A 23,683-nucleotide genomic window follows, 5' to 3' on the forward strand; every position below is an offset into this window, starting at 1 on the left:
GCGCCCCAGCACTGCGCGCTGGTGGCCACACCGCCCGGCGCGCAGCTGCCAGAGCGCTCCCTCCCGAAACATTTAAGTGGAGTGGCTTGTCTAGCGCCCAGCGAACAACATTATCCAATTGCTTCCCGTTTTATTCGCAGGCTGGGAGCTGAGAGAGCCGGAGCGTTCACTTTCAACCCTCAAGGGGGGGAGGGGGTGCGGGCGGGGAGGGGAGAAGCTTGCGGCTCCACCTCGCGCGCGGCGCGGCCAGAGCGCCCGGCTCCGGCAGAGGCGAGCAGCGCCGGTGAGCCCCGCAGCAGCGCGCCCGGCCGCCCGGAGCCCCGCGATGGAGTGAGTATCCCCGCGCGCGGCTCGCTGCCCTCCTCTCGGCATGTTGCCATGGCGACCGCGGCAGCAGGCAGATGCGGGCTCGGGTCCCAGTCCCGGATGGGTGTTTAATTTCAGCCCAGTGTGTTCGCCTGGTGTTTCTATAGCAGCAGTTGCAGGGGCTGGAGCCAAGGGGCAGGAGCCCCGGGATGAGTGGTTTTGTGCCGCTGCCTCTTGGCCAGCAGGGCCTCCGGAGGGGACGCTGCTGCTAAGGAGGGAAGCACGTCCTAGGGTTCCCCATCCCTGCCCCAAGCTTCCGATTCTCAGGGAGTTGGCTGAGAATAGCCATTACTTCCGATTCCTAACCATGTCAGCATTATTGGACTGCAGTTAAAAAAAAAGGGGGGGGGGGGTGTCACTGCGGATCGGAAGCAAATGTGGTTCGGTGTGAATTGTGTAATGGAAGGATGATGAGTTAGTGGGTAATATGAGACAGAGCTGCAATGCCCTGGCTACTAGAAACCAGCAGACGACCCAAAATTATTGATTTGTTCCTGGGGTAATTGAGAAATGAGACAGAAAGGTAGGAGCAGCAGCCGGGGGGTTGACTTACAACGTTTGGCACCGTGGGCACAGCATGGGAGGGGTGGGGAAGAGAGGGCAGGGAGGCAGGAGGGGCGTTAACCAGAAAAGACACAATAAAGGGCTTCGGTCTTGGGTTCGAACTGGGGTTTCTCTCCCCTCAGCCTTTGCATCCCGGCGTTGCCTTTTGGTCACTCTCTCAGGCTCCTGCCGCAGCAGGGCCACTTTGACGGGCGACAGGCTCCAAGAAAGGGTGAATTCTGGAGCCAGCTATTAGATACTGCTCACTTGGTCAGCTTCTCCGCCTCCTGTTCTCTTCCCACGGATACTTCCTGACATTGGGGCTGTAAGAAATCATATTTCAGCCTAGAGATAACGACCAGTTTTCAGGTATCGGGATCTTCATGCCAAACCCAATAAACCGTAGATGCAGCTGTCATCCCTCTGCATATCTGATTGTGTAAATGTAATTTAATCCTCACCAACAAGGCTGCTAAAGCAGAAGTAAGAGGTGGTGCAGCATTTTAGGAGTGAGGAGTTGTAGATTTCAGCCCCTGACTTGGCTGGCACTAGTGTTACTGATTTTCTGTACCAGTAATTTAATATCTCCGAGCCTCAGTTTCCCTATGTGTACCGTGGAGACAAAGATGTTCCTGACTTACTTCTAAGCATTGTTGAGAGGATCAGATAATATTTCTGTATCTTCTAAAGGGCTCTGTAAATTGTAAGGTATATATGAATTTAAGGAGTTAATGATCAAGTCTCTGGAATCGGTTTTCTGGGCTTGAGTCCTTGTGCATTTTGCTGAATGACGTCAGTCTCTCTGGGCCTCGTTTCTGGAAACAGGAATGATAACTATTTCATGAGATTTTTGTGAAGATCAAACAAATTGGTACATATGATGGTCTTCGAGCCTGGAACAAAGAAAGCTCAATAAATATCATCTACTATCTATAAATATTATCTATTATCTATTATTATTATTGTGGTCTCCAGGAGTCCTCGTTGACATTTTGTGGGGTCTCAGGTTGGTGCCAAGGTGTTTTATTTTCCCCCAGACAATTTATTAAGAAACTTAATGCCCCCAGGGCAACTGAGAGTAACACAATTCTCAAGATACCATTGTAGATGTTCAGAAGCAACCAGGAGACATAGCAGGCTTGAGTACACAGAACAGAAGCTGGACGACTTGGCTTCTGGCATGTTCTGTTCTTATTGCCCAATGCCATTTTTTTCATTAGACATGGAAACTGTCCTTTATAAGAGGATGTATGTAGGTCTAGACGTCCCACGGTGGAAGGTTAAAGGGTACCCTGGCTGTTTGCCAGGACAGTAGTTCTCATCTTAACCATCTCACATGAATACTCTAATGTATAACATACCTTCCAGACTTACAACTTGAGCATTCGGTAACTGAGGAACGGCACACAGGATTTGTAAGCTTCCTTCCCCAGACCTTTCCCTCATCTTCTCTCCATCCTCCAGCTAAGTTTTTGTTCCAGGTGTGCCTACCTCCCGCGTGGAATTCCTGGTGAACACAGGCTTTCCGTATCATGCTCTTCCCTGTCCTTCTGCAGGGTTCAGATTGGTGTCCCAGCCAGCCCCCTTCTCTCCTGATCAGCCTGGCCCTGGCTTTCCTGTCCCCCTGTGACATTTCAAGGTCCTCCTCACCTTCCAGTTAACCTCCTGCCTTTCCAGCTGTCTAATCTGTTCACTCTCCCACTTCCATTGCTTCATTAATATAATTCACTTTTTAACTCTTTTTCTCTTCTTTCAGAATACTACCTTTTCCTGTCTTGGGTGTAACCAAATTTCTCAAATCCTGTTCTTCCTCTCTATCTAAACCCTCTCAAAAATCTCATCTAAGATATAACTCCATTCTCCTTCCTTATCATTTTCAACTTATGTTTATGGAAAAGAATTGAAAGGGGGGGATAAAATTCACTTGCTTAATTTTTTCATCTAACCAACAAATACTTGTTGAGATTAGCACTGGTCAACAGAGCAGGCATGATTCTCATCATCTGAAGTTCATAGTTTAATGAAAAGATAGATGTTAAAGCGGTAAATGAATATACAAATACAAATGAATCATTTGTATGAATGAATGAATATACAAATGAATATACAAATACAAAGTGCAATAAATGCCATGAGGGAAATGATGCAGAGGGAATAACAGGAAGGGAATATAGGTTAGATTAGGAGGTCAACAAAGCCCCTCTGAGGAGCTGATATCTAATGTGAGATCTAAAGGATGAGTAGGAGTTGGCTTGGTGAGGAGTAGAGGGAGGAAGCACTCTGGGCTGAGAAAATGGCACATGCTAAGGCCCTGGGGCAGCAGAGATCCTTGGCAGGTTAGAAGAACTGAAAGAAGGGGAGTATGGCTGGAGTTTTGGCAGTGAGGAAAAGATGGTTTAGAGATGCTGCTAAGTGCAATGGGGTGCCACAAGGAGCTTTACGAATGGGTGTGATGGTAATTATTTGTGTTTTGTGTCTTCAAAGCTTCAAAGTACAAAAAGCTAAAAATTGCCTTTCCTTCTGGAGGTATGTAAAATGGATGACATAGAAAATGTGTCATAGGCAAGCATCAGAATACTGCAAACGTTTGCAATAGGAGAAGGGGGATTATCAGTTTTAAAAACCAGCCAGCTTGTGGTGTGCCAGTACCTGATAGTTTTGAATAAGCCGAGGTCCCTAATTTTATTATTATTTTTAATTTTTAACTTTTTAATGTTTATCCATTTTTGAGAGAGACAGACATGAGCTGGGGAGGGTCAGAGAGAGAGGAAGACACAGAATCCGAAGCAGGCTCCAGGCTCTGAGCTGTCAGCACAGAGCCCAACGCGGGGCTTGAACTCATGTGAGGTCATGACCTGAGCCAAAGTCGGACGCTTAATCAGCTGAGCCACCCAGGCGCCCCTCGAGGTCACTAATTTTAAATGAAATGGAGTGAAAATAAGAATACGATCATTTATTCACGAGCCTTATTGGTTTTCAAAAAACAAGAGCATCTTAGTTGAAATAGGAGAAAACATGCGTAACAAGCAAAGACGGTCCTGACTGTACTTGGCTGCCCTCCTTGTTGGGTTGAGTGTGAGAACAATGTGTATGTGGGAACAACCTTCAGCGTATGCGGTTACTAATTTGGTACCACACCTATAGGTTTTGCTGGACGCTTCTCTAGAACACAGTCTTCAAAACAGTATGAGAGCTGAAAGGCACAGAGGACATAGCACGGGAACTCTTTCAGTTGTTGCCATCTCTGCCAGCACTGGGGCTCTGACAACACGGATGGCGGCCTCAGAACTGATCTGATGGGACTCAGAAAAATGACATTTCCCATTGCCTGTCAGGGGCCTGCTTTCACAGACACTTAGCCACGGGACAAGTTTCAAGCATCCAGAAGAGATCACGAAGCATCTAAGCTAAAGTTTGCTTTTTCACAGAAACAAATCTAGGCTCATGAGGGGATAAGTGTGGAAGGGGGACTGAATCACAGTTGACTTCTGGTTCTTAGCATATGCCTTCATTCGTGCGTTCACCCTTATGCAGCAAACATACTGAATATTTTATATGTGCCAAGCACTGCGATAGGTCCTGGGGATAAATGGTGACCTGATCCTGTCTTCAAGGAACTTCCTGTTTAGTCTCAATGTGACTATGGGTACCATATGACCTTGAGCCATTTTCCTTGGCTATGTCTGTCCTGTTACACAAAGTGTGCCATTTTATGTGTTCGGCACGTTGTAGGCATTGAATAACTATGTTTGCAATGTGTAAGGCCTTTAAAATTAATTTTTGTGACGAAAGTAATGTATGCTTTTTACAACAATTCAAATGGCTTGGGGTTCAGTTTATGAAATAAACCTATCCCTTTCCCTACTCTTTCCCCCAAGTCTTAGTCCCTAGAGCATTACCATGAACAGTTTGGAGGTATCCTTCCTATTTTCCATGCAACAAAACAGAGTTGGAAGCACATACTTATATAAGTTTAAATACTTCCTTTTAAATAAATTAAATCCTACCACATTTGTTATTCTGTAGCTTGCTTTTTCCTCTTCATATATTGTGCATACTTTTATATATCGATATATACACACCTATCACATATGCTTTTGTTAGCTGCTTAGCAGTTACTTTTGGAATATAGTTCATCACTCCCCTTTGATGAAGATTTAGGTTTGTTGCCATTTTTTTTTGCTATTATATGCAATGTTGCAATGAACATCTTTGTACATCCTGCAAGTGAATCCGTATACTACTTTCCAGAAATGGAATCGCTTAATAAGTGAGTATGCATTTTATGATTTTTTCTATATATTGTCAGAGTACATTGCCACAAGGAATATTTGAGTCCCTGTTTCCTCAATCCTTGACAACCCTAGCCACATTATAGATTTATATCTGAGTAATACACTTATACTTGGTGCCTCTAACTTTATGTGACCACTCTATGAGTGGTCAGTCTGTGCTTTTGCCCTTCCTGGACTGAGGGCCTCTGGGCTACTGGTCATTTTTTTTCAGACAGCAATAGGGAGCCATAAAATACAAACAGCAAGCTTGAATCCAGAAGAGAATGAAAATTATTTGCAAAGGCAAAACTTAAAATACCTAATTAACTTTAAAAAGCGATCAAGGAGGTTTTTGTAGAGTTTGTCCAATTTTGACTTTATTGACTGATTCCTTACAACTGAGGAAATGAGACTATACCACTCAGCCCTCCTTTTACCATTTGTCGCAGTTATACTGTTAGTTTTACATTTTCAAAGTTTTAACATTTGCAATTTTGAATTGTAAACATAATCCTCCCAGTCGATTCAGTCAACTGAATGCACTTGATTGCACTAGGTACTGTTCTTTTAAACATTTTTTTAATGATTATTTTTGAGAGAGAGGGAGAGACAGAGCGCAAGCGGGGGAGGGCAGAGAGAGAGGGAGGCACAGAATCTGAAGCAGGCTCCAGGCTCTGAGCTGTCAGCACAGAGCCTGATGCGGGGCTTGAACTCACAGGCTGCGAGATCATGACCTGAGCTGAAGTGGGATGCTGAACTGACAGAACCACCCAAGTGCCCCACAGCAGGTGCTGTTCTAAGCATTGAGAATACAGCAGTGAACAAAACTGAGAAAGATCCTCCCCTCACAGAGCTTCTATTTCATGAAAGAGACACAATGTGTATATACGTTAATTTCAAGACTAAAAATAAAACACATTAGGAGTCTAGAGGGTGATGAGGGAAGGTTATTTTTGATAGAGTAGTCAGGAGACAGGTTTCTGAGTGGGAGAGTTTGAACAGAGACTTGAACAAAGTGAGGAGATGAGTCATGCAGAAGGAAGAGCAGTTGCAAAGGTCCTGAGGCAGCACCATGCTTTGTGGGCTTAGCGTTAGTCGCGATCTGGATAAAGTCAAGATCCCCACCAGCCCCTTCCTCATAGGCATCCTCTTTCCTGAGCATTTTGTGTTGACTTAGTGTTTAATAGTAAGGTACTGTTTTCAAACAGGGCCCAAGGGTGTTATATTCTGAATGCCTTTCTGTTGCTTCTATGAACAAACAAATTGGATGTTTGTAAAATTATAGATTCATGTATTTGCCTCCCTCATAATTCTATAAGGCATTGTTCCATTGTGTTCTGGCATGGACTGTTGCTCTGGAAAAGTGTGAGGCTAGCCTGATTATTTCCTCTTTGTACCTGGCTTACCTCCTCTCTCCCCTCCCACTCTGGCATTTTTTTTTTTTTTTTTTTTTTTTTGCATTGGGGCTGATAGAATTATATTTGAACATGAAACTTTAATAACTTTGCTGTGATATTTCTTATTGCAAGTCACTGTGTCGGTTTCTCCTGGAAAATAGTACATTCCTTGAATCTGAAGACTTATATTTTCCTTTATTTTTTGTAAAGACATTTTCTTTATGGCTTTCAATTAAACAGCCTCCTTGTCCTCTTTATCTACTATAGGTACATCTATTAGTTAGTACCCTCCATAACTATCTTCAATTGCTTACATTTTTTTTTCCTGTAAGTTTTCGTTACAGTTTAAAGTCTATCCTCTAGGCAACTGACTTTTTTTTTTTTTTTTAGCAATATTTGTTTAGTTCTTACTTATTTTATGTAGATTTCATGTCTGTAATGGTTTTATTGTCCTCTTCTATTTGTTTTCTGACTCCTCCAGCTCATTTGGCACATTTTTATTTCACTTTATTTTTTTAAGTTTTTTTATTAAAAAATTATTTTAATGTCTATTTATTTTTGAGAGAGAGAGAGAGACACAGAGCGTGAGCTGAGAAGGGGCAGAGACAGAGGGAGACACAGAATCTGAAGAAGGTTCCAGGCTCTGAGCTGTCAGCACAGAGCCTGATGTGGGGCTTGAACCCACAGATCCTGAGATCATGACCTGAGCTGACATCCAGTGCTTAACCAACTGAGCCACTCAGGCGCCACTCATTTTGCACATTTTTTTCTTTTTTTAAAATTTATTTTTATTTTTATTTATTTTTAATTTTATTTTTTATTTTTTAAAATTTACATCCAAATTAGTTAGTATATAGTGAAACGATTTCAGGAGTAGATTCCTTAATGCCCCTTACCCATTTAGCCCATCCGCCCTCCCACAACCCCTCCAGCCTTCCTCAGTTTGTTCTCCATATTTATGAGCCTCATTTTGCACATTTTTTAAAAGAGTTGTTTTTCTTTAATTTCTTTGAGTGCCTGGAGGATTGATCTGAAAATTTTATTTATTTCTTGTGTTATTTTTCTGAATACGCTTACCTGCCTTTTGCTTGTAAATCTTTCCTGTCTTTTTAAAAAATAATAATCAAACATAAAGGGTCTATGCATGTTGACAGCATTTATTACTCATTTCTGAATGGAGGTAATTTATCCAAGCCTTCTATTTGCCCAAGAATAAGTGGGAGACAGTGTTTGGGGAAGACAGTGACTTTAGATGAGATATTTTGTCCCATAAATGTTTCTTAAAACTGTACCGTGTCTTTTGCTCTAAAAGTGCCTTGTAGTATGTAAGCAGGTCACTGAGATAGATCACACACTCTGTGTGTGTGTGTGTGTGTGTGTGTGTGTGTGTGTGTGTGTGTGTGCACGTGTGTATGTTGAAGTGGGGGGAGCAGACGGATATTTGGTGCTTATTTGTCACTATGTGGTTGACTCTGTTGAGCATCTGTGAACAGAGGGGAAAGGTCAAGTCATCTACAAAGGTAATTGTTAACTTTCCTTCTTGTTTCACTACATCTCTTACCTCCAGACTATGGCTAGACTGTGGTAGACTATGACAACCCTCTGTGTGTCCAGACTAGTCCTCTATATTAAGTTTTTAATTTTTCAAAAAGTTTATTTTGAGAGACAGAGTGAGCGGGAGAGGGGCAGAGAGAGAGAGAGGGAGAGAGAATCCCAATCTGTTATCAGCACAGAGCCGGACTTGGGGCTCGAACCCATGAACCGTGAGATCATGACCTGAGCTGAAATCAAGAGTTGGACACTCAGTTTGAGCCACCCAGGCGCCCCTCTATATTAAGTTTTTAAATGTCAGACTTTCACTGATAATAGAGAGAGAGAGTTCACACAGTAGTACCTCCATCAGTGACACTTCCTTTTTGCACTGTCTGATATGGACCCAGCCCCTCCACACACCTGTTTCCCATGTCTCTTGTGACTTGGTGGTACCACTCGTCGCCATTCCAGTGTTGGGCCTCTGTGGGCTCTCTCTTTACTTAGCAATTTTTGAAAGCCAATTGACATCTCTAGAGGTATAGATTCACCTTTTTGCGCTGTCCACTGCTTTAATAAAATTTTTACTCTTTTTGGCAGATAATTCTTATAGTCTGTGATTTGGGAATCTTAATTCTGATACTTTCATAGTCAATAAATTCCACCCCCCCCCCCGGTTTTTCATTCTTTTCATTCATTTTTGGCAGGTTTCAGGGAGATATAGAGAAAACTTGCCTTTTTAAAAAAAAATTTTTTTTAACGTTTATTTTACTTTTGAGACAGAGACAGAGCATGAACGGGGGAGGGTCAGAGAGAAGGAGACACAGAATTGGAAGCAGGCTCCAGGCTCTGAGGCATCAGCCCAGAGCCCGACGCGGGGCTCGAACTCACTGACCGTGAGATCGTGACCTGGGCTGAAGTCGGATGCTTAACCGACTGAGCCACCCAGGCGCCCAAGAGAAAACTTGCCTTTACCGTGTCTCCGAGTGAAAGAATCAGTGAATCTTACATTCCCATGAAAATACTAGGAACTAGCAAATGTCATTGTTCCTGGAAAATTTATTATTCTAGATCTTTTTTTTTCCCAATCGATTGTTAGCAACATATATGGCAGAATAAGTTTGCAAATGATGTTATAAATACTTCAGAGCAGAAGAATTTTGGAGGAGGTGTGCATAGTGGGTATTCTCTGTCTCACCCTTCAAATCCATTCTGTACCTTCCTCCCCTGCTTAACGTCCTTTGAGGCTGACCTGTGTGGACTACAGCAGTGAGGCTTTCTCGCCCTTTGGGTTGGGTCAGTGCAAAGCACCAGCAGAAGAGCCCAGGGTAGAAGAAGAGTGACATCAGTGGACTTACTCTATGGTCTCCCTTCCTACAGGGCAGGGAGTTGGCATTGTCTGCTTTCCTCATCTGAAGGCCACAGCTCCTGCCTGCAGCCCACTCCTACACTCTACATCTAGTTCCCTCCTGGTTCTGGTGACCTCTCCCTCCCCTTGCCCCTTCAGGAGTAGGTGAGGCTATGACTGGTCTCCCCACTTGGTTAGCCTCTGGTGTTTGGCCATCCCTGTTGGTTTCCCATAACTCTGCCCATGCCTTTGTAAAGCAGTCCCTTTATTAAGCTCCTCTAATTCTCCAGTGTAAGCATGCCATCTACTTCTGGCTGGGATCCCAACTCACAGAGTGTGCAAAGGATAGAAGTGTTTGAAGTTTAAGAAAAAATACACTTCAGGTTTCCAGGATGGAACTTGGCAACTTTGTGTCTGTTTACACATTCTGGTCATTGAAGCTCAAGGCTCCAAAATTAGAAGAAGCTGTTTGATAATTGTTATGAGTTTATTCAAGAAGGAGAATCTCCATTGCCACAGGCTACCAAAGTGTCAGTCTGCTTCCCATTGAAAATGTCATTTTTCTTGTAACTTAGACTAAAAATTGCCCAAATTTGACTCCTCAGAGGGAGCACCAATCTCAGTGATGAGGTGGCTCAATTAGAATTTTATTTAAGGAAATGAAATTTTATTTCTTCTCCTAATAGGAAGGAACTTTACTAGCAAAAATTCTGTTTTTGTGAATAGAACTTCATTGTATTTGACCTACTGTTTAAATATAAGTGGTGATTTAACTTATCAATAGCATCTAAAAGAATCCTTCCTAAATTGCTGTCAAATCAATAAAATCTATCCCATCTTGTTTAATCTTCTTCACAGATAGCACAAAAGCATAAAATATGGTCTAATCAAAAGGTGTGTTACAAGTTCTGAATAGATGGGCTTTAAAGATATTTTACTCCATTTTATATAGTATTTTATACCTAGTGAGTTATTTAGACTGCTTGTCCTACTTTAAGTGCTTCCATATCTCTGTCAATTATGTTCATTTATTCATTCACTTCACTCATAATTATTAAGTACCTACTATGTGCACTGGTACACTGTTCTAGGTACCTGTGATACAAAAAGGAACATGACAGTCCCTGCCTTCATGGAGTCCATAGTATAATGAGGAACAAACATAATTGGCCAGGTTATTATATAATAAAGTGTGCTAAGTGTTATGCTGGCAGAAGTTTTGATGGGATACTGTCTGAAGCACATAGCAAGTGACAGGAGCCTAAATGAGTCTAAGAGCTCAGGCATTCTATATGAGGTCAAAATTCAAGCCTAATTCTTAGCCCCTGAAATTAATTTAGCACACAAGCACTTTGTTTTTAATGTCTGGACTAGTCACCTTACAACTTTTTAAAAAAATGTTTTATTTATTTTTTGAGAGAGAGAGAGAGAGAGAGAGCGTGCAAGCAGGGGAGGGGCACAGAGAGAGGGGTGCAGAGGATCTGAAACAGGCTCTGTGCTGATTGGCTGATAGCAGTGCACCTGATGTGGGGCTTGAGCTCATGAACTGAACCATGAGATCTTGATCTTTACTGGAGCAGAAGTCAAGACGCTCAACCGACTGAGCCACCCAGGCGCCCCCATCTTAACAACTTCTTAAGTCACTTTCTAAAACACTTGCCAAGCCAACTCCAATGTTAAAACTAGTTTGAATAATTGACAGTCATGTTTTTGTTTGCAATGATGAACCTATGGCTAATGCTACCTCCAGGACCATGAATGTTACCATCAGTATCGTGGTGATTGGCTGCCCCCTTGAGGAATCAGAGACTCAGTTTTCCAGATGACTTTGCAAAGTGGGATCACTAATAAGGTCAGACAAAACAAAGGAAAAAAGCAAACAGAACAGACAAACACAAACACTTAAGATTTACAGGTCACTGCTAGGCTTTTTTTAGACACAGTATTTGATTTGTTTTAGCCATCTTTGTTGAAATACTATCAAACCCCTCTAACTTTTGAAAGGCATTAAGATCTGCCAGACTGTACAGATTAGCCATTTAGAGAAACAGTAAAGCTGATCTAGAAACAATCAGGAGTTCTCCATCCTTCCAATGCTTTCCTTAACTTCTTATCTTCCAAGAGGGAAGTGCCCAGCATTTAAAGTTAATGACACCAGCAACAAGGTCTCATTTCCTCAGAGATTCATGCTATGAAGTGCATAGCTATCACCTGGAAATAGTGTTAAAAGGCAGATCCTGAATCTGTAAATGTGGGGTGGGATTGGAGAGTCTGTGTTCCCAGCAAGCTTCCCACGAGAGGATGCTGCTGCTGGTGGTCTATAGACCCCACTCTGAGTAACAGCTTCACAGTGCAAAGACACAGTGTAGGGCTGAACATAATGCCAGAAGTGAGGGCCTCATTCTTTTACACGTCCTCCTTCAAAACAGAAGTGGAGTTGAGCAACCTGTGTGTGAAACAGGCCAATCTACAGAGCAAAACCAGACTTTTCATTTTAGTTGGCATAACTTGGCAGTTCCATGTGAATAGATAAAAATCTTTATATTTTTGGAAAATCAGAACAGGATCAGAGGTTGTCAAAAAGTGTTTATAAGGCAGATAAGCGTAGTCTTATCTTTTAAAATATGAATTTGAAAATTTTTGTGGTCATACATAATTTAAAATCCAAAAATATTTTTCTTTAGCCAGTTCCTTAATATTTAAAAAAATAGCTAGTGAATCTAATTATCTGTGGTCTCAAGAGTCTGCAAATCAGTAATATCTTGATATAAATGTCAAGGAATGATTCTATAAATCTGATAGTCATGTGAGTTTGAACATGATATGTTAGGACCAAATAGCTTGTAGTATTAGATTTTTTTCTTTCTTTGTTTCTTGTTTGTTTGTTGTTTGTTTGTTTGTTTCTTTCTTTCTTTCTTTCCCTTTCTTTCTTTTCCTTCCTTCCTTCCTTCCTTCCTCCTCCTTTCTCTCTTCCTTCCTTCCTTCTTCCTTCTTTTCTTTTCTCTTTTCCTTCTCTTCTCTTCTCTTCTCTTCTCTTCTCTTCTCTTCTCTTCTCTTCTCTTCTCTTCTCTTCTCTTTCAGTAGGCTCCACACTAGGCATGGAGTCCAATGTGGAGCTTGAACGCACAACCCTGAAATCAACACCTGAGCTGAAATCAAGAGTTGGATGCTTAACTGACTGATCCACCCAGGTACCCCAGTATTATGTTGTGTGAATGAGATTGACAAACTTAAGCATCTTTACTCTTGGAAGCCAAGAAAGAGTGACCTACTTCATAAAGGATAATTCAAACATATTATTAAGTTGTGTTTTCATTTATGTGAGGTGTAAAATAGCTCCCAAACTCCTTGTTATGGGAACTAAATATTATAAAGACAATACATATTTGAGAACTAAACTGTACAGAACAAGGTTCTCTTGTGGATTCTTGGTTGCTTAATAAAATGATGGCTCTTTAAATCTAGTTACATTTTCAGGAATTAAAGCGCAGTTCTTGAGGGCTCTCAGTATGTCTGTCCTCCCCCCCAGCCTGTGTCAGCCACACAATGTACCTTCCTGTTAGTTCCACTCTCCAGGTCTTGCAATTAGAAATATTTCATTATATCATGGTGGTGTGCATATGACTTTAGTGCAAGAAGAGTGGGAGTGTCATGTCCTGGAGAAACAAATATGAGGAGTGTGTGTGTGTGTGTGTGTGTGTGTGTGTGTGTGTGTGAGTGTGTGTGTGAAACTCTACTTTTCGGGGTGCCTGGGTGGCTCAGTTGGTTGAGCGGCCGACTTCGGCTCAGGTCATGATCTCATGGTCCGTGAGTTCGAGCCCCGCATCGGGCTCTGTGCTGACAGCTCGGAGCCTGGAGCCTGTTTTGGATTCTGTGTCTCCCTCTCTCTCTGCCCCTCCCCTGTTCATGCTCTGTCTCTCTCTGTCTCAAAAATAAATAAGCATTAAAAAAAATTAAAAAAAAAAAGAAACTCTACTTTTCAAGACCTCCTTCTAGAATGCCACTCTTCTTATATATCTGTGTCTTATTTTGGTACTTTCACCTTTCCTCCCCTTCATCCTTACCTTGGGAATTTTAAAAGGATTCCTAAGACCAAAATCCCCAGGTTGATAGAAAAGCTTTTAGTTTGAAATTATTTTCAATAATTTCAATTTTTTAGTTTGAAGTTATTTTCTTATTTCTCTATAATTTCTTTTTTGACTCACAAGCTAACATCTAGTATCATTTTCCTTCAGCTTGTAGAAATTCTTTCCACTTGTTTTTATGTAACATGTTTATGATGGGGACAAATTCTCCTGGTTTTTATCTGAGACATTCTTCAGTTTTGAAGAATATTTTTTCCTGAATATAGAATTCTAGGCTGACAGGTTTTTTTTTTTCCTTTTAGTACTTTAAAGACGTCATTGTGTTGTCTTTCACCTTCCACATTTCTAAGTAAGTCATAATTTTTATTGTTGCTCCCCTATATATAATATGCCTTTTTCCTTTGGTTGCTTTTAGGATTTTCTCATTTTCTTTGGTCTTCAGCAGTTTGACTGTAATGTCCCGAGATGTAGTTGTCTTGTAATATTTCCTGCTTGGGGTTCTTCAGGATTCTCAGCGTATATTTTTTCCAATGCTTTTCCCATTCCATTCTCTATCCTTTCCTTTTGAAACTCCAGCTCTTTACATAGTAGAGTGCTTGGTACTATCCCACAAGTCATTGAGGCTTTGTGCATGTTTTTGCTTTTTAAATTTAAATACATTTTTTATTGTAAAATAGTTTTAGATTTATAGAAATGTTGCAAAGACAGTTCAGAGTTCATATACGCTCCTTACCTTGTTTCTTACGTTGTTTACATGTTACATTACTAGTGTTCATTTGTCACAACTAAGAAACCAACACTGGTATATTATCTAAACCCCACACATGATAAAGATTTCAGTAGTTGTTCCCTGATGTCCTTTTTTCTGTGCCAGGATCTCATCTAGAATACCACAGTACAGTCATGCTTCCTCAGCTTCCCCTGATCTGTCACAGTTTCTTGGACTTTTTAAAATTAACTTGACAGTTTTGAGGAGTGCTGGTCAAGTATTTTATAGAGTTTCCCTCAATTTGGGTTTGTCTGATGCCTTTCTCATAGTAGATCAGGGTTATGGTTATTTGGAGGGAGACCACAAAGATGGGGTGCCAGTCTCATCACATCATTACAGGGGTGCACATATTCAACATGACTTATCACTGATGCTGTTAACCTTGATCACCTGACCAAGGTCGTGTTTGCCAAGTTTCTTCTTTGTAATGTTACTTTTACCCCTTTTTCAGGGATGAGGAGTTAAACTTCACCTCCTTGAGAGGGGACTATCAGGATAATTTATTTGGAATTATTCTGTATGGACACTTATTTTTTCTCAACCATTTATTTATTTAGTAATTCATATATATATGTATATGTATCCACAGGGATTCATGGGCATTTATTTTATACTTAGGTTATTATTTTCCAGTACTACATTATTTATTTTGTTCAAAAGTTTATATGCATAGTCCTACAGGGTTTTGGACTCTCAACATATAAACTTTTTTCACCCCGTTCTTTATCCTCTCCTTGTGGGATCCCAATTATTCATATATTAGAGTACTTGATATTGTCCCATATGTCACTGAGGAATACTCATTTTTTTCTAAATCTTTTTATTTTTATCATGCTTTTATTTTAATTTCTCTTGACCCATCTTTACAGTCAATGGTTTTTTGCTTCTGCATTGTGGAGTCTGCTGTTAATCTCATCCAATAAATTTTTTATTTCAGATATTTTAGTGTTCAGTTTCAGGATTTCTTTTTGATTCTTTCTTAGCTCTATGAATTTTCTTATCTTTTCACCTGTTATATCCATATTTTCCTGTAGGTTTTTTGGACATACCACAGTTATTTTAAAGTCTTTATGTGCTAATTCCAATATCTGAGTGTTCTGTGGGTCTATTTCAGTGAACTGTTTTTCTCTTTTGACTATGGGTCACATTTTCCTTCTTCATCTGTCTAGGAATTTTAAATTATATAATGTGCATTAAAGACAATATATTGTAGAGATTCTGGATTCAGTTATACTCTTATAAATAATGCTTTACTACCAGGTAATTAAATTACTGGTATACTCCCTTAACTTCGTGGGGTCTTGTTTTCTTTAATTTATTTTTTATTTTTAAAAAATGTTTATTTTGAGTGAGAGAGAGAGAGAGAGAGAGAGAGACAGAGCAGGGGAGAGGCAGAGAGAAGGAGAGAGAGAATCCCAAGCAGGCTCTGCCTTATCAGCACAGAGCCCAGTGTGGGGCTTGATTTGATGAACCATGAGATCATGACCTGAACAGAAATTAAAAGTTAGACGCTCAGCTGACTGAGCCACCCAGGTGCCTCTGATTTTATGTTTTAATAGAGAGTCTTAGTCCAGTGTTCTCTTTAGGCTTAGGGTGCCCTTATTTCTAACATGTGGCCCTCCTGGGGTTTTAGTAGGAAGTTTAAGGTATTTAACAAATTTCTTTATATAGACAATTGGTGAGAACATATTTCAGTAGATTGAGGGGATATCTTATGGGAAAATCTTTCCATATAGACAGCCTCCTTCTCCCTGTAGGCTTTGCGCCTGACTTGCTTCTTTGTTTTAATCATATATTTTAAAGAATTACTTATGAAAATATGTATAAAGGAAAAATTTCCTGAATTCCTAGAGGAATCCCTATATCTTAAAAATCAACTATATTTTACCCCAAAAAGAAGAATTAACATGTTTAAATTTAGTGGATGAATGTAAGCCCAATGTGCTTTTAAGTCCTTTATATTTTATTTGTAATCTTTCTAAACATCTTAGGCTTATTGTATGTAAAAGACACCAAGAGAAAAAAAAGACACCCAGATACTTCAACTTTCTTTTGAAAAATGTGTGTCTATCTTTGTAATAGTCATCATCAAATTAATTACCAATTTTGGTGACTATGTATTGATAGGCTCAAGGCTCATCTAATTATCTAATCATGGCAAAAGCTTGAAGTAATTGTTAAAAAACAATGGCAAACACATAAGTCAATAATGGCCAAGCAAAGTATGGGAACTCTTTTCCCATACTTTGCTTGGCCATTATTGACTTATGTGTTTGCCATTGTTTTTTAATCTCTCCTTTTTACTACATATCTCATCATTTTGTTAGCTGAATTCCATCTATAATTAGAGTCATGGAGTTATTTACTGTTAACATCTCAATCATCCCAAGGATAGTTCAACTTTCACATTCCAATCCTTGTTCTAATTCTAAAATATAAGAACAAAGGTTTTCACACCTCTTTGATGGGAATATTTTGCCATCACTTTGCTTAGTCAGTGCTTCTTCCTTTTCAGTCTTATCTGGACACAAGTTTGATATTTTGCATGCCTCTTCTCCAGTTGTACTTTTCCATTCTTACCTGTGTCTTGTCTCCCTAAGATGATGTTCTTCATGTTTACCATGCTTATAGAAATTTTCGGAATGATGATGAAGGACTCCCACATCAAGTCAGCTTGTAAGGCAGTTTGCCATGCAAAATTTCTTACTAAAATATCCAGAAGATACTAAAAAGACAAAAAAATGTTCAATCCTCCAAATTGAGGCAAATGATCTAGTGTCACGCTCTGGAAGGAATTTCCACGAATTATAGAGTCAACGGAATTGGGAAGAGGACAGAAGTCAGTGTCCTATCCATGCTTTGCCTCAGGTAAGGGAATAGCCTCACATCCCCAGAAGAAGGTTGAGAGAGCCCACCCACCACCATCTTGTGTGATCAACTGTACTAGTCAGAAAATCAGGCAGCTTTACCTCTGTTTATTTCAAGACATATGTTCTGTGAACAGTGTGCCAAGAAAACAAAGAAGGAGGGGTACCTGGGGGGCTCAGTCAGTTAAGCACTGGGCTCTTGCTTTTGGCTCAGGTCATGATCTCACAGTTGTGAGATTAGGCTCTGTGCTGGGTGTAGAGTATGCTTAAGATTCTCTGTCTCTCTCTCTCTCTCTCTCTCTCTCTCTCTTGCTCGCTCTCATTCTGTCCTTCTGCTTTTCCTCTGCTTGTGTGCTCTCTTTAAAAATAAATAAATAAACTTAAATAAAAGAAAACAGAGGAGGTAACTGAGAGAAATTATTGTTTGTCCACTGTAATTTTGGAATGTAGCTAATGAGAAAACTACTTCAGGATGAGGAAATGATAATTGGATGGATGTCCGTATCTTCATTAAGGTAAGAAATACAGGAGGGAAGAACAGATTTAGATGAAAGATGATGAGTTTAGTTGTGTGCATGCTGAGTTTGAGTCTCCTGTGGTGTTTTATTGTACTCATTAAGATTTGAGGCACTTTTAGATTTTATTTATAATCATTAAGACTTTTCAAATAGATTCAAGGGAATAACTGGTAGGAACTTGGCCATGCAATCAGGGTTTAAATCAGAAGTGATATGGATTTGGACAACACATAGTTGAAGTCAGGGATATGGATGAGAGAAGAGAAAAGGGCCCTAGATATATCCTGAAGGGGCACCAACATTTTAAGTATAGGCAAAGGCAAAGGAATGAGCAAAGTTAGGGAGATACAGAAGCAGGGATGGAAAGATGTCAAAGAGAGGGTGGTGTCTCAGAATCTAAGGGAGTAAAGTGCTTCAAGAAAGAGAAAATGGTTCACAATGTCAAGTGCTTCAGTATTATTAAGTAACTAAGTAAATCCGATGAATGTATGTATCAAGTAAAATTAAGTAAGATAAATGCTGAGAAGTGATGCTAGAATTGGGTACCAGTTATCCATTGGTTATCATTGACAAAGATGTTTCACAGGAGTGATGGGGTAGAAGTGAGATTCCCATGTGTTGAGTGAATGACAGGGCAAGTGAGGGCCACAGAAGTTTTATAGAGGGATGCCTGGCTGGCTCAGTCAGAAGAATGTGCTACTCTCAATATCTGGGTCATGAGTTTGAGCCCCATGTTGGATGTGGAGATTGCTTGAATAAATAAAACTTTAAAAAAACGTCTTGCAGAAATTTGAGTTGGAAAGTAATGACATTGGGCAATAGCTAGAAGGTTATGTGGGATCAAGGGAAGATTCTTTTGTACATAAGAAAGACTTGAATACATTTATATTCTTAAGGAAAGGAAGCAACTGAGATAGATTTGGGAGAGAATGATGAGCTAGTTCCTAGTGGATGAAGGAACAAGTAAATTTATTGGCCAACCACCTACTCTATGCTTCACAGGATCCAACTTAGAGGTTTCTGGATCCTTTAGTTCTTAACTGAAATTATGTTGCTGCAGGGTTCATAGAGATCTTTGCTACTTTCTGAAGCCCTCTAACTATAGCAAGTAATTATGAACACTAATAACATTAACAGAAAAACCTAGTAGAAAAACTGTTTCATCCTAAAAAGGCTTTGAGATGGCTTATTTTAATAAATATTATTTCCTTATTGTTTGTTTGTTATTTTAATAATACAATTGGATAAAAAGAAATGGGTGATAAAATGGAGACAAAAGGTAGATGAATTTTGGGAATACAGAATAAAGCTGAGCAAGATTAGTCCACAGCATATGTATGTCACATTGCTCTGTTCAGTTGCTAGATGCGGGCTGCAAATTTGGCTGTATGCTTGTTGGTGCCCAAAACGAAGAGGGAACAACAATTGGTTACAAGATTCACAACACCCAAATGAAAGAAACAATGTATTTTTTAAGGAGAAAGCAGTGTTTCCTAGCTCTGAGGCTTGAGAGAGATTTCTCTCATGGATGATGCCTGTTGCCATGATGAATACACAAGAAGATTTCATAGGGATTTCTTTGCAATGCCAGTGAGTGGAAGTGGAGGACAAAACGACCATGTGCATCACTTTTATACAATAGAGGCATTTAATAGGCACTAAACATTTAAAAGATTCTGACTACTTTCTTAGCTCCTGTTCCTTACACTTCAGTAGTTCCTCAAATAACATCTGTCCAGTGTTGCACCCTTAATTTTCATTCCCCTAAAAACCTCTGAAATGAACGGGGCCCACATTTCATTTCAGAGTAGATGAAAAATTATCTGTTTCAGTGACCTTTTCCATTGTTTACCATGCTTTGCACTCAATCTAAGAGAAGCAAAGCACTTGGTACTGGAAGCTGATAACACTGGGCTTCATTTATAATCATTAAGATTTTCAAATAGACGCCGTGTCTCAGGGCACATACTTATCTAGGAGAGATCATCTATGGGCCTTGCTGGTGTCCAGCAGTGACAAGGTATAGACAGAGGAAATTAAAGTTCTAGGAAGAGGAAATCATTGTTGGCCCAAATGTTATAGTGGCTTTTTGTTCTGGCTAGAGGCGAGCCAAAATTTAATTACTGCCGATGGTTTGGTTTGATAAGTGTAACAGATGCTAAGTCATAGGTGGCTGGGAATCAATACTTTTTTTTTTCAATGAGTAATAACATGTTTGCTTTGAAATATTTTATCTAAGTGTAAGATTCAATGTATACAGCTTTCTGAAGTGAGAGCTCTGAGAAATGCAATATGGCAAAGGCAGATTTGAGTTTTGGGTTTAGAACTGCCCTGGGAACTCTGATTACAGAAGTCCCTCTTCACTTCTGGAGCATCAGTTTAGAAATCTCCATGCACCAAAAAGCTCTCCAAGTGCTGGGTCTGTGTTACTGAAAGAGGGCGTTCTGTGCCTGAAACCACATCAGCTCTCTCTGGTGCTTCTCTCTGTGAGTATTCCAGATTACATATTGCCAAACTGTGTCTGTGAAGGGCTTGCTGTGAAAAGCACTAGCTTAAGTGAAACCACTTTCATTTTCCAGAAATGTACCAGAGTAGAGGGAGACCGCTGTTCCAGGAAAGAGAAGGGCAAAGTACTACATTACGAGACTAATGGTATGGGGATGGGAACGGTGTATAGAACAAGAAGCCACATGAAGAGGTTGGGTCAGGTTCCTTAACCAGCCAGATTACCTGCTTTCTTCTGTTTCGTGGATATAGACCTTGTCCTTCACCAGGCAGAAGTTAATTACCACTTACCTCTTGGGAAAGGAACCCATGTTCCCTGTCACTGAGTTTGGCTTTTGGAAACTCTGACTTACTGTATGATCTTTGAAAAGCAATTGAACTTCTGGGCTTCAGGTGCCACTTGGGTATGATCCAAACTAATTATATTTGGACTTTTTCATACCCCACTGAGAGATGTGGAGAAACCCCAAAGCACAGAACTCTAAAATTCAAAGGTTATCTGGCTTAGCCTAGTCTCCAGGTGTGTGAGTTCAGAGGTGAGTGTTCTCCATTACAACTGGACCTATGTTAAAAAAAATGTACCCCCCAAAGGGTAAAGAAACTCCTTTGGTTGGTTGTTAGAGTGTTTCTTTGGTCTTAGGCAATGAGATGCACTTTGTTGTAAGAATATCGTTACTGGAAGTGGCAATACTATATTATGGATACAGTCTTAGTGTCATTAGGTTTGAGAGGATGCTTCATTTACTATCTGTGTGACTTGGTAAAGTCACCTTGGTCATTCTGAATCGTTCGTCTGTAAGATGGAATAATAATCCTATCTCTCTAGATTCATGCAAGAAGAGAGTTTTTTTTTTCTTCCAATTCTTACATGCTATTGTTATTTTATATTTCATGTTTGCTCTTGTAACTAACTAGTTTTCATTGATGACTCACATTTGCCTTATGGTCCACCAAGATTCCCAGGTGCTTCTGGCTACACCTGGTCCTATGAGCCTCTTTCCTCCTGTCTGGGATGTGTATGGTTTGATTTTCATCCCAACGGAAGATTATGTTTAAACTCCCTTCTCTGTTTTTTTTTTTTTTTTTTGAGTTTAAACTATTATTTTATTGTCATTAGCAAAGGTAGAGATCACATCGGTAAAATTACTCCCTTCTCTATTAATGAAGTCCAGGCACACACGCACAGAGGCTCAGACTCATTGTGGATACGTCCACTTTCTCTCCAGGGTGACTCAAGCAGCACAGCCGCGCGGGAGAACACAGACATGTGCTGTCTCACCTGCTGCCAACACATGGCTGGAAACACTGTCCCACAGCAAGTGGATGGATCAGTGAAACTAAGTCTCAAAGCTCAGCCCTTGGCTTTGGACATTGTCTCAGAGGAGGAACTCAGGGAATAGATCATGAGTCCTTAAACTTTCTTGTGTGCTATGGATCTCTTTGGCAGTTTGGTGAAGCCTCTGGATTCCCTAAAAGATCCTATGAAGTATATTGAAATACAGTCATTAAAATATTTTGAAAAACAGGGGCACCTGGGTGACTCAGTCGGTTAAGCGTCCGACTTCGGCTCAGGTCATGGTCTCACGGTTCGTGAGTTCAAGCCCCGCGTCGGGCTCTGTGCTGACAGCTCAGAGCTTGGAGCCTGCTTCACATTCTGTGTCTCCCTCTCTCTCTGCCCCTTCCCTGTTCATGCTCTGTCTCTCTCTGTCTCAAAAATAAATAAACATTAAAAAAAATTAAAATATTTTGAAAAACAAATCTGTGGTATATAAGACACGTACTTTTTATTCATGCATTAGATACTAAGCCTAAAAGGAAATCAAAGAAATAATTTGTTATGATTCAAGTCATGATGAATGTAATAGTAATTTCAACATATCTGTAACAACTGGAATATAACGTGAAAATACCTGTGATTTCTATTGGTGACAAAGTCACAGAAACTGCTAATCCGACTGTGGTTTGTTACCTACATTCATAACTGAAAGAAATACTAAATTTCAGTTAGAGAAATGTAGTGAAAATACATATATAATTTTTTTTCCTGTGCAAGTTTATGGATCCCCTGAGTTCTATCCCAGGTGAAAGACTCTAGATTTAAACAATAATGAAAACAGAAGAAAAGATAAGAAGAATGGAAAGCTTACCTTTTCAGTGTAGTTACATGAATGTTTGTTACATTTCAAACCACTAACAGGAAATGTTGTAGTTTGGTGGTTAGCACTTCGTTTTGTATACCATCTTCTCCCAACAAATGTTTGTTAAAGAACTAACAAAAACAGTGCATTTGTCTATCTACTTGTCTTTATATATATAATATAAATAGGTTTATATATATTTATAAATATATTATTTAATTAATTATTAATGAATTATTAAAAAGAAATAAATTAATCAATAAATTATTTAATTAATTATTAAATAAATATAATATATAATATATATTAATATAATATATTTTAGTTTTTTTTTAAGAGAGAGAAAGAGAGTACATGAGCAGGGGAGGGGGGCAGAGTGAGAGAGAGAGAATCTTAATCTTGAGCATGGAGCCCAACATGGGGCTCGATCCCACAACATTGGGATCATGACCTGAGCTGAAATCAAGAGTCAGATGCTCAACTGACTGAGACACTCAGGCACCCCTACTTTTTTCTCCAGTGGAATATGAACACTTTGAGTTTGTTGAATGGAGAAAACTGATATGATGTAATATGATATGCTTGATATATGATATAACATAACACAATATGTTATGTCAGATTAAGTAAGAACACCTTTAAAATACTCTGTATGTAGCTTTGTGATATCCCATCATATAGGAAAGAGATAACTCTTATTAATTTCTGGCAGAATTCGATTCAACATCCCCCATTTATTGCGTAGGTATGACCTGTCAGAAACATAATGTCAGTTAATACAACAAGCTTGCAGGTACACATCACCCACGTTCAACAGTGTAATTCAAAGATCACTGAGAGTCCGTGTGTAGTAAACCATGGCGGGCACTGCACTAAGAGTGATGGCAGCATGGGGATGTAGAGATGGTTCCTGCCTACAGAGAGCTTACAGTCCAGAAGGAGGGAAGGATATGTATAAGCCTAATCATGAGGCAAGATAAACCAAAGCAGACTGAGGGACCACCCTGGCAAGGGGCACTGGGGTAGGATGGGCTTTTTTCTGGGAATGGTGGACTTTTCAGAGGAACTGAAGTTTGAGGAGAGAAGGAAAGGAAGCAGCAGAAGTAAAGGCTGGAAAGGTAGGCTGAGATTTAAATTTCAGAGCTGGGTGTGTCGACTGACTGTAGAATGCCACTGGACTCTGTATCATAATGATTTTGTAAGAACCTCTCAGAATGCACAACGAACCTCGAGGTTTTCAGATTACATTTGACTATCAGTCCCCTCTTCATCCCCAGTAGAAGCATTGCTCAAAGAATTCAGGTGACTCTGGCTTTTTGACAGGAACAGAGCATCTACATGCC

At 40.0% G+C, this 23,683-nt stretch overlaps 1 protein-coding gene and 1 long non-coding RNA gene across 11 annotated transcripts in view; one reads left to right on the plus strand and one right to left on the minus strand.

Annotated features, from left to right (window-relative positions):
* The first annotated feature begins 204 nt into the window (after positions 1–204).
* Positions 205–23,683, plus strand: part of PALM2AKAP2 (PALM2 and AKAP2 fusion) — a 443,632-nt gene continuing 420,153 nt past the window's right edge. For 5 of the 9 annotated variants that reach the window (XM_019454235.2, XM_019454232.2, XM_019454240.2 and 2 more), the window contains exon 1: positions 260–330. In XM_019454235.2, coding sequence (XP_019309780.2) covers positions 326–330 — 5 coding nt within the window. In that variant the 5' untranslated portion in view covers positions 260–325. Of the gene's footprint in view, positions 331–23,683 lie in introns of all 9 variants that reach the window. The other 4 variants (XM_019454234.2, XM_053908167.1, XM_019454239.2 and 1 more) reach the window with 2 other exon arrangements.
* LOC109269994 (uncharacterized) lies at positions 1,468–22,488 on the minus strand. Of its 2 annotated transcripts, XR_002081367.2 has the most exons (3): positions 22,350–22,488; positions 16,893–17,037; positions 1,468–1,802 (listed from the first exon to the last, which is right to left on the minus strand). It is a non-coding gene; the product is annotated as an uncharacterized LOC109269994 (long non-coding RNA). The 2 variants fall into 2 exon arrangements; XR_002081368.2 differs by lacking the exon at positions 16,893–17,037.

The sequence above is a fragment of the Panthera pardus genome, unplaced genomic scaffold, assembly GCF_024362965.1.
Source record: "Panthera pardus isolate Hobbes unplaced genomic scaffold, ASM2436296v1 HiC_scaffold_20, whole genome shotgun sequence".
Lineage (NCBI taxonomy): Eukaryota > Metazoa > Chordata > Mammalia > Carnivora > Felidae > Panthera > Panthera pardus.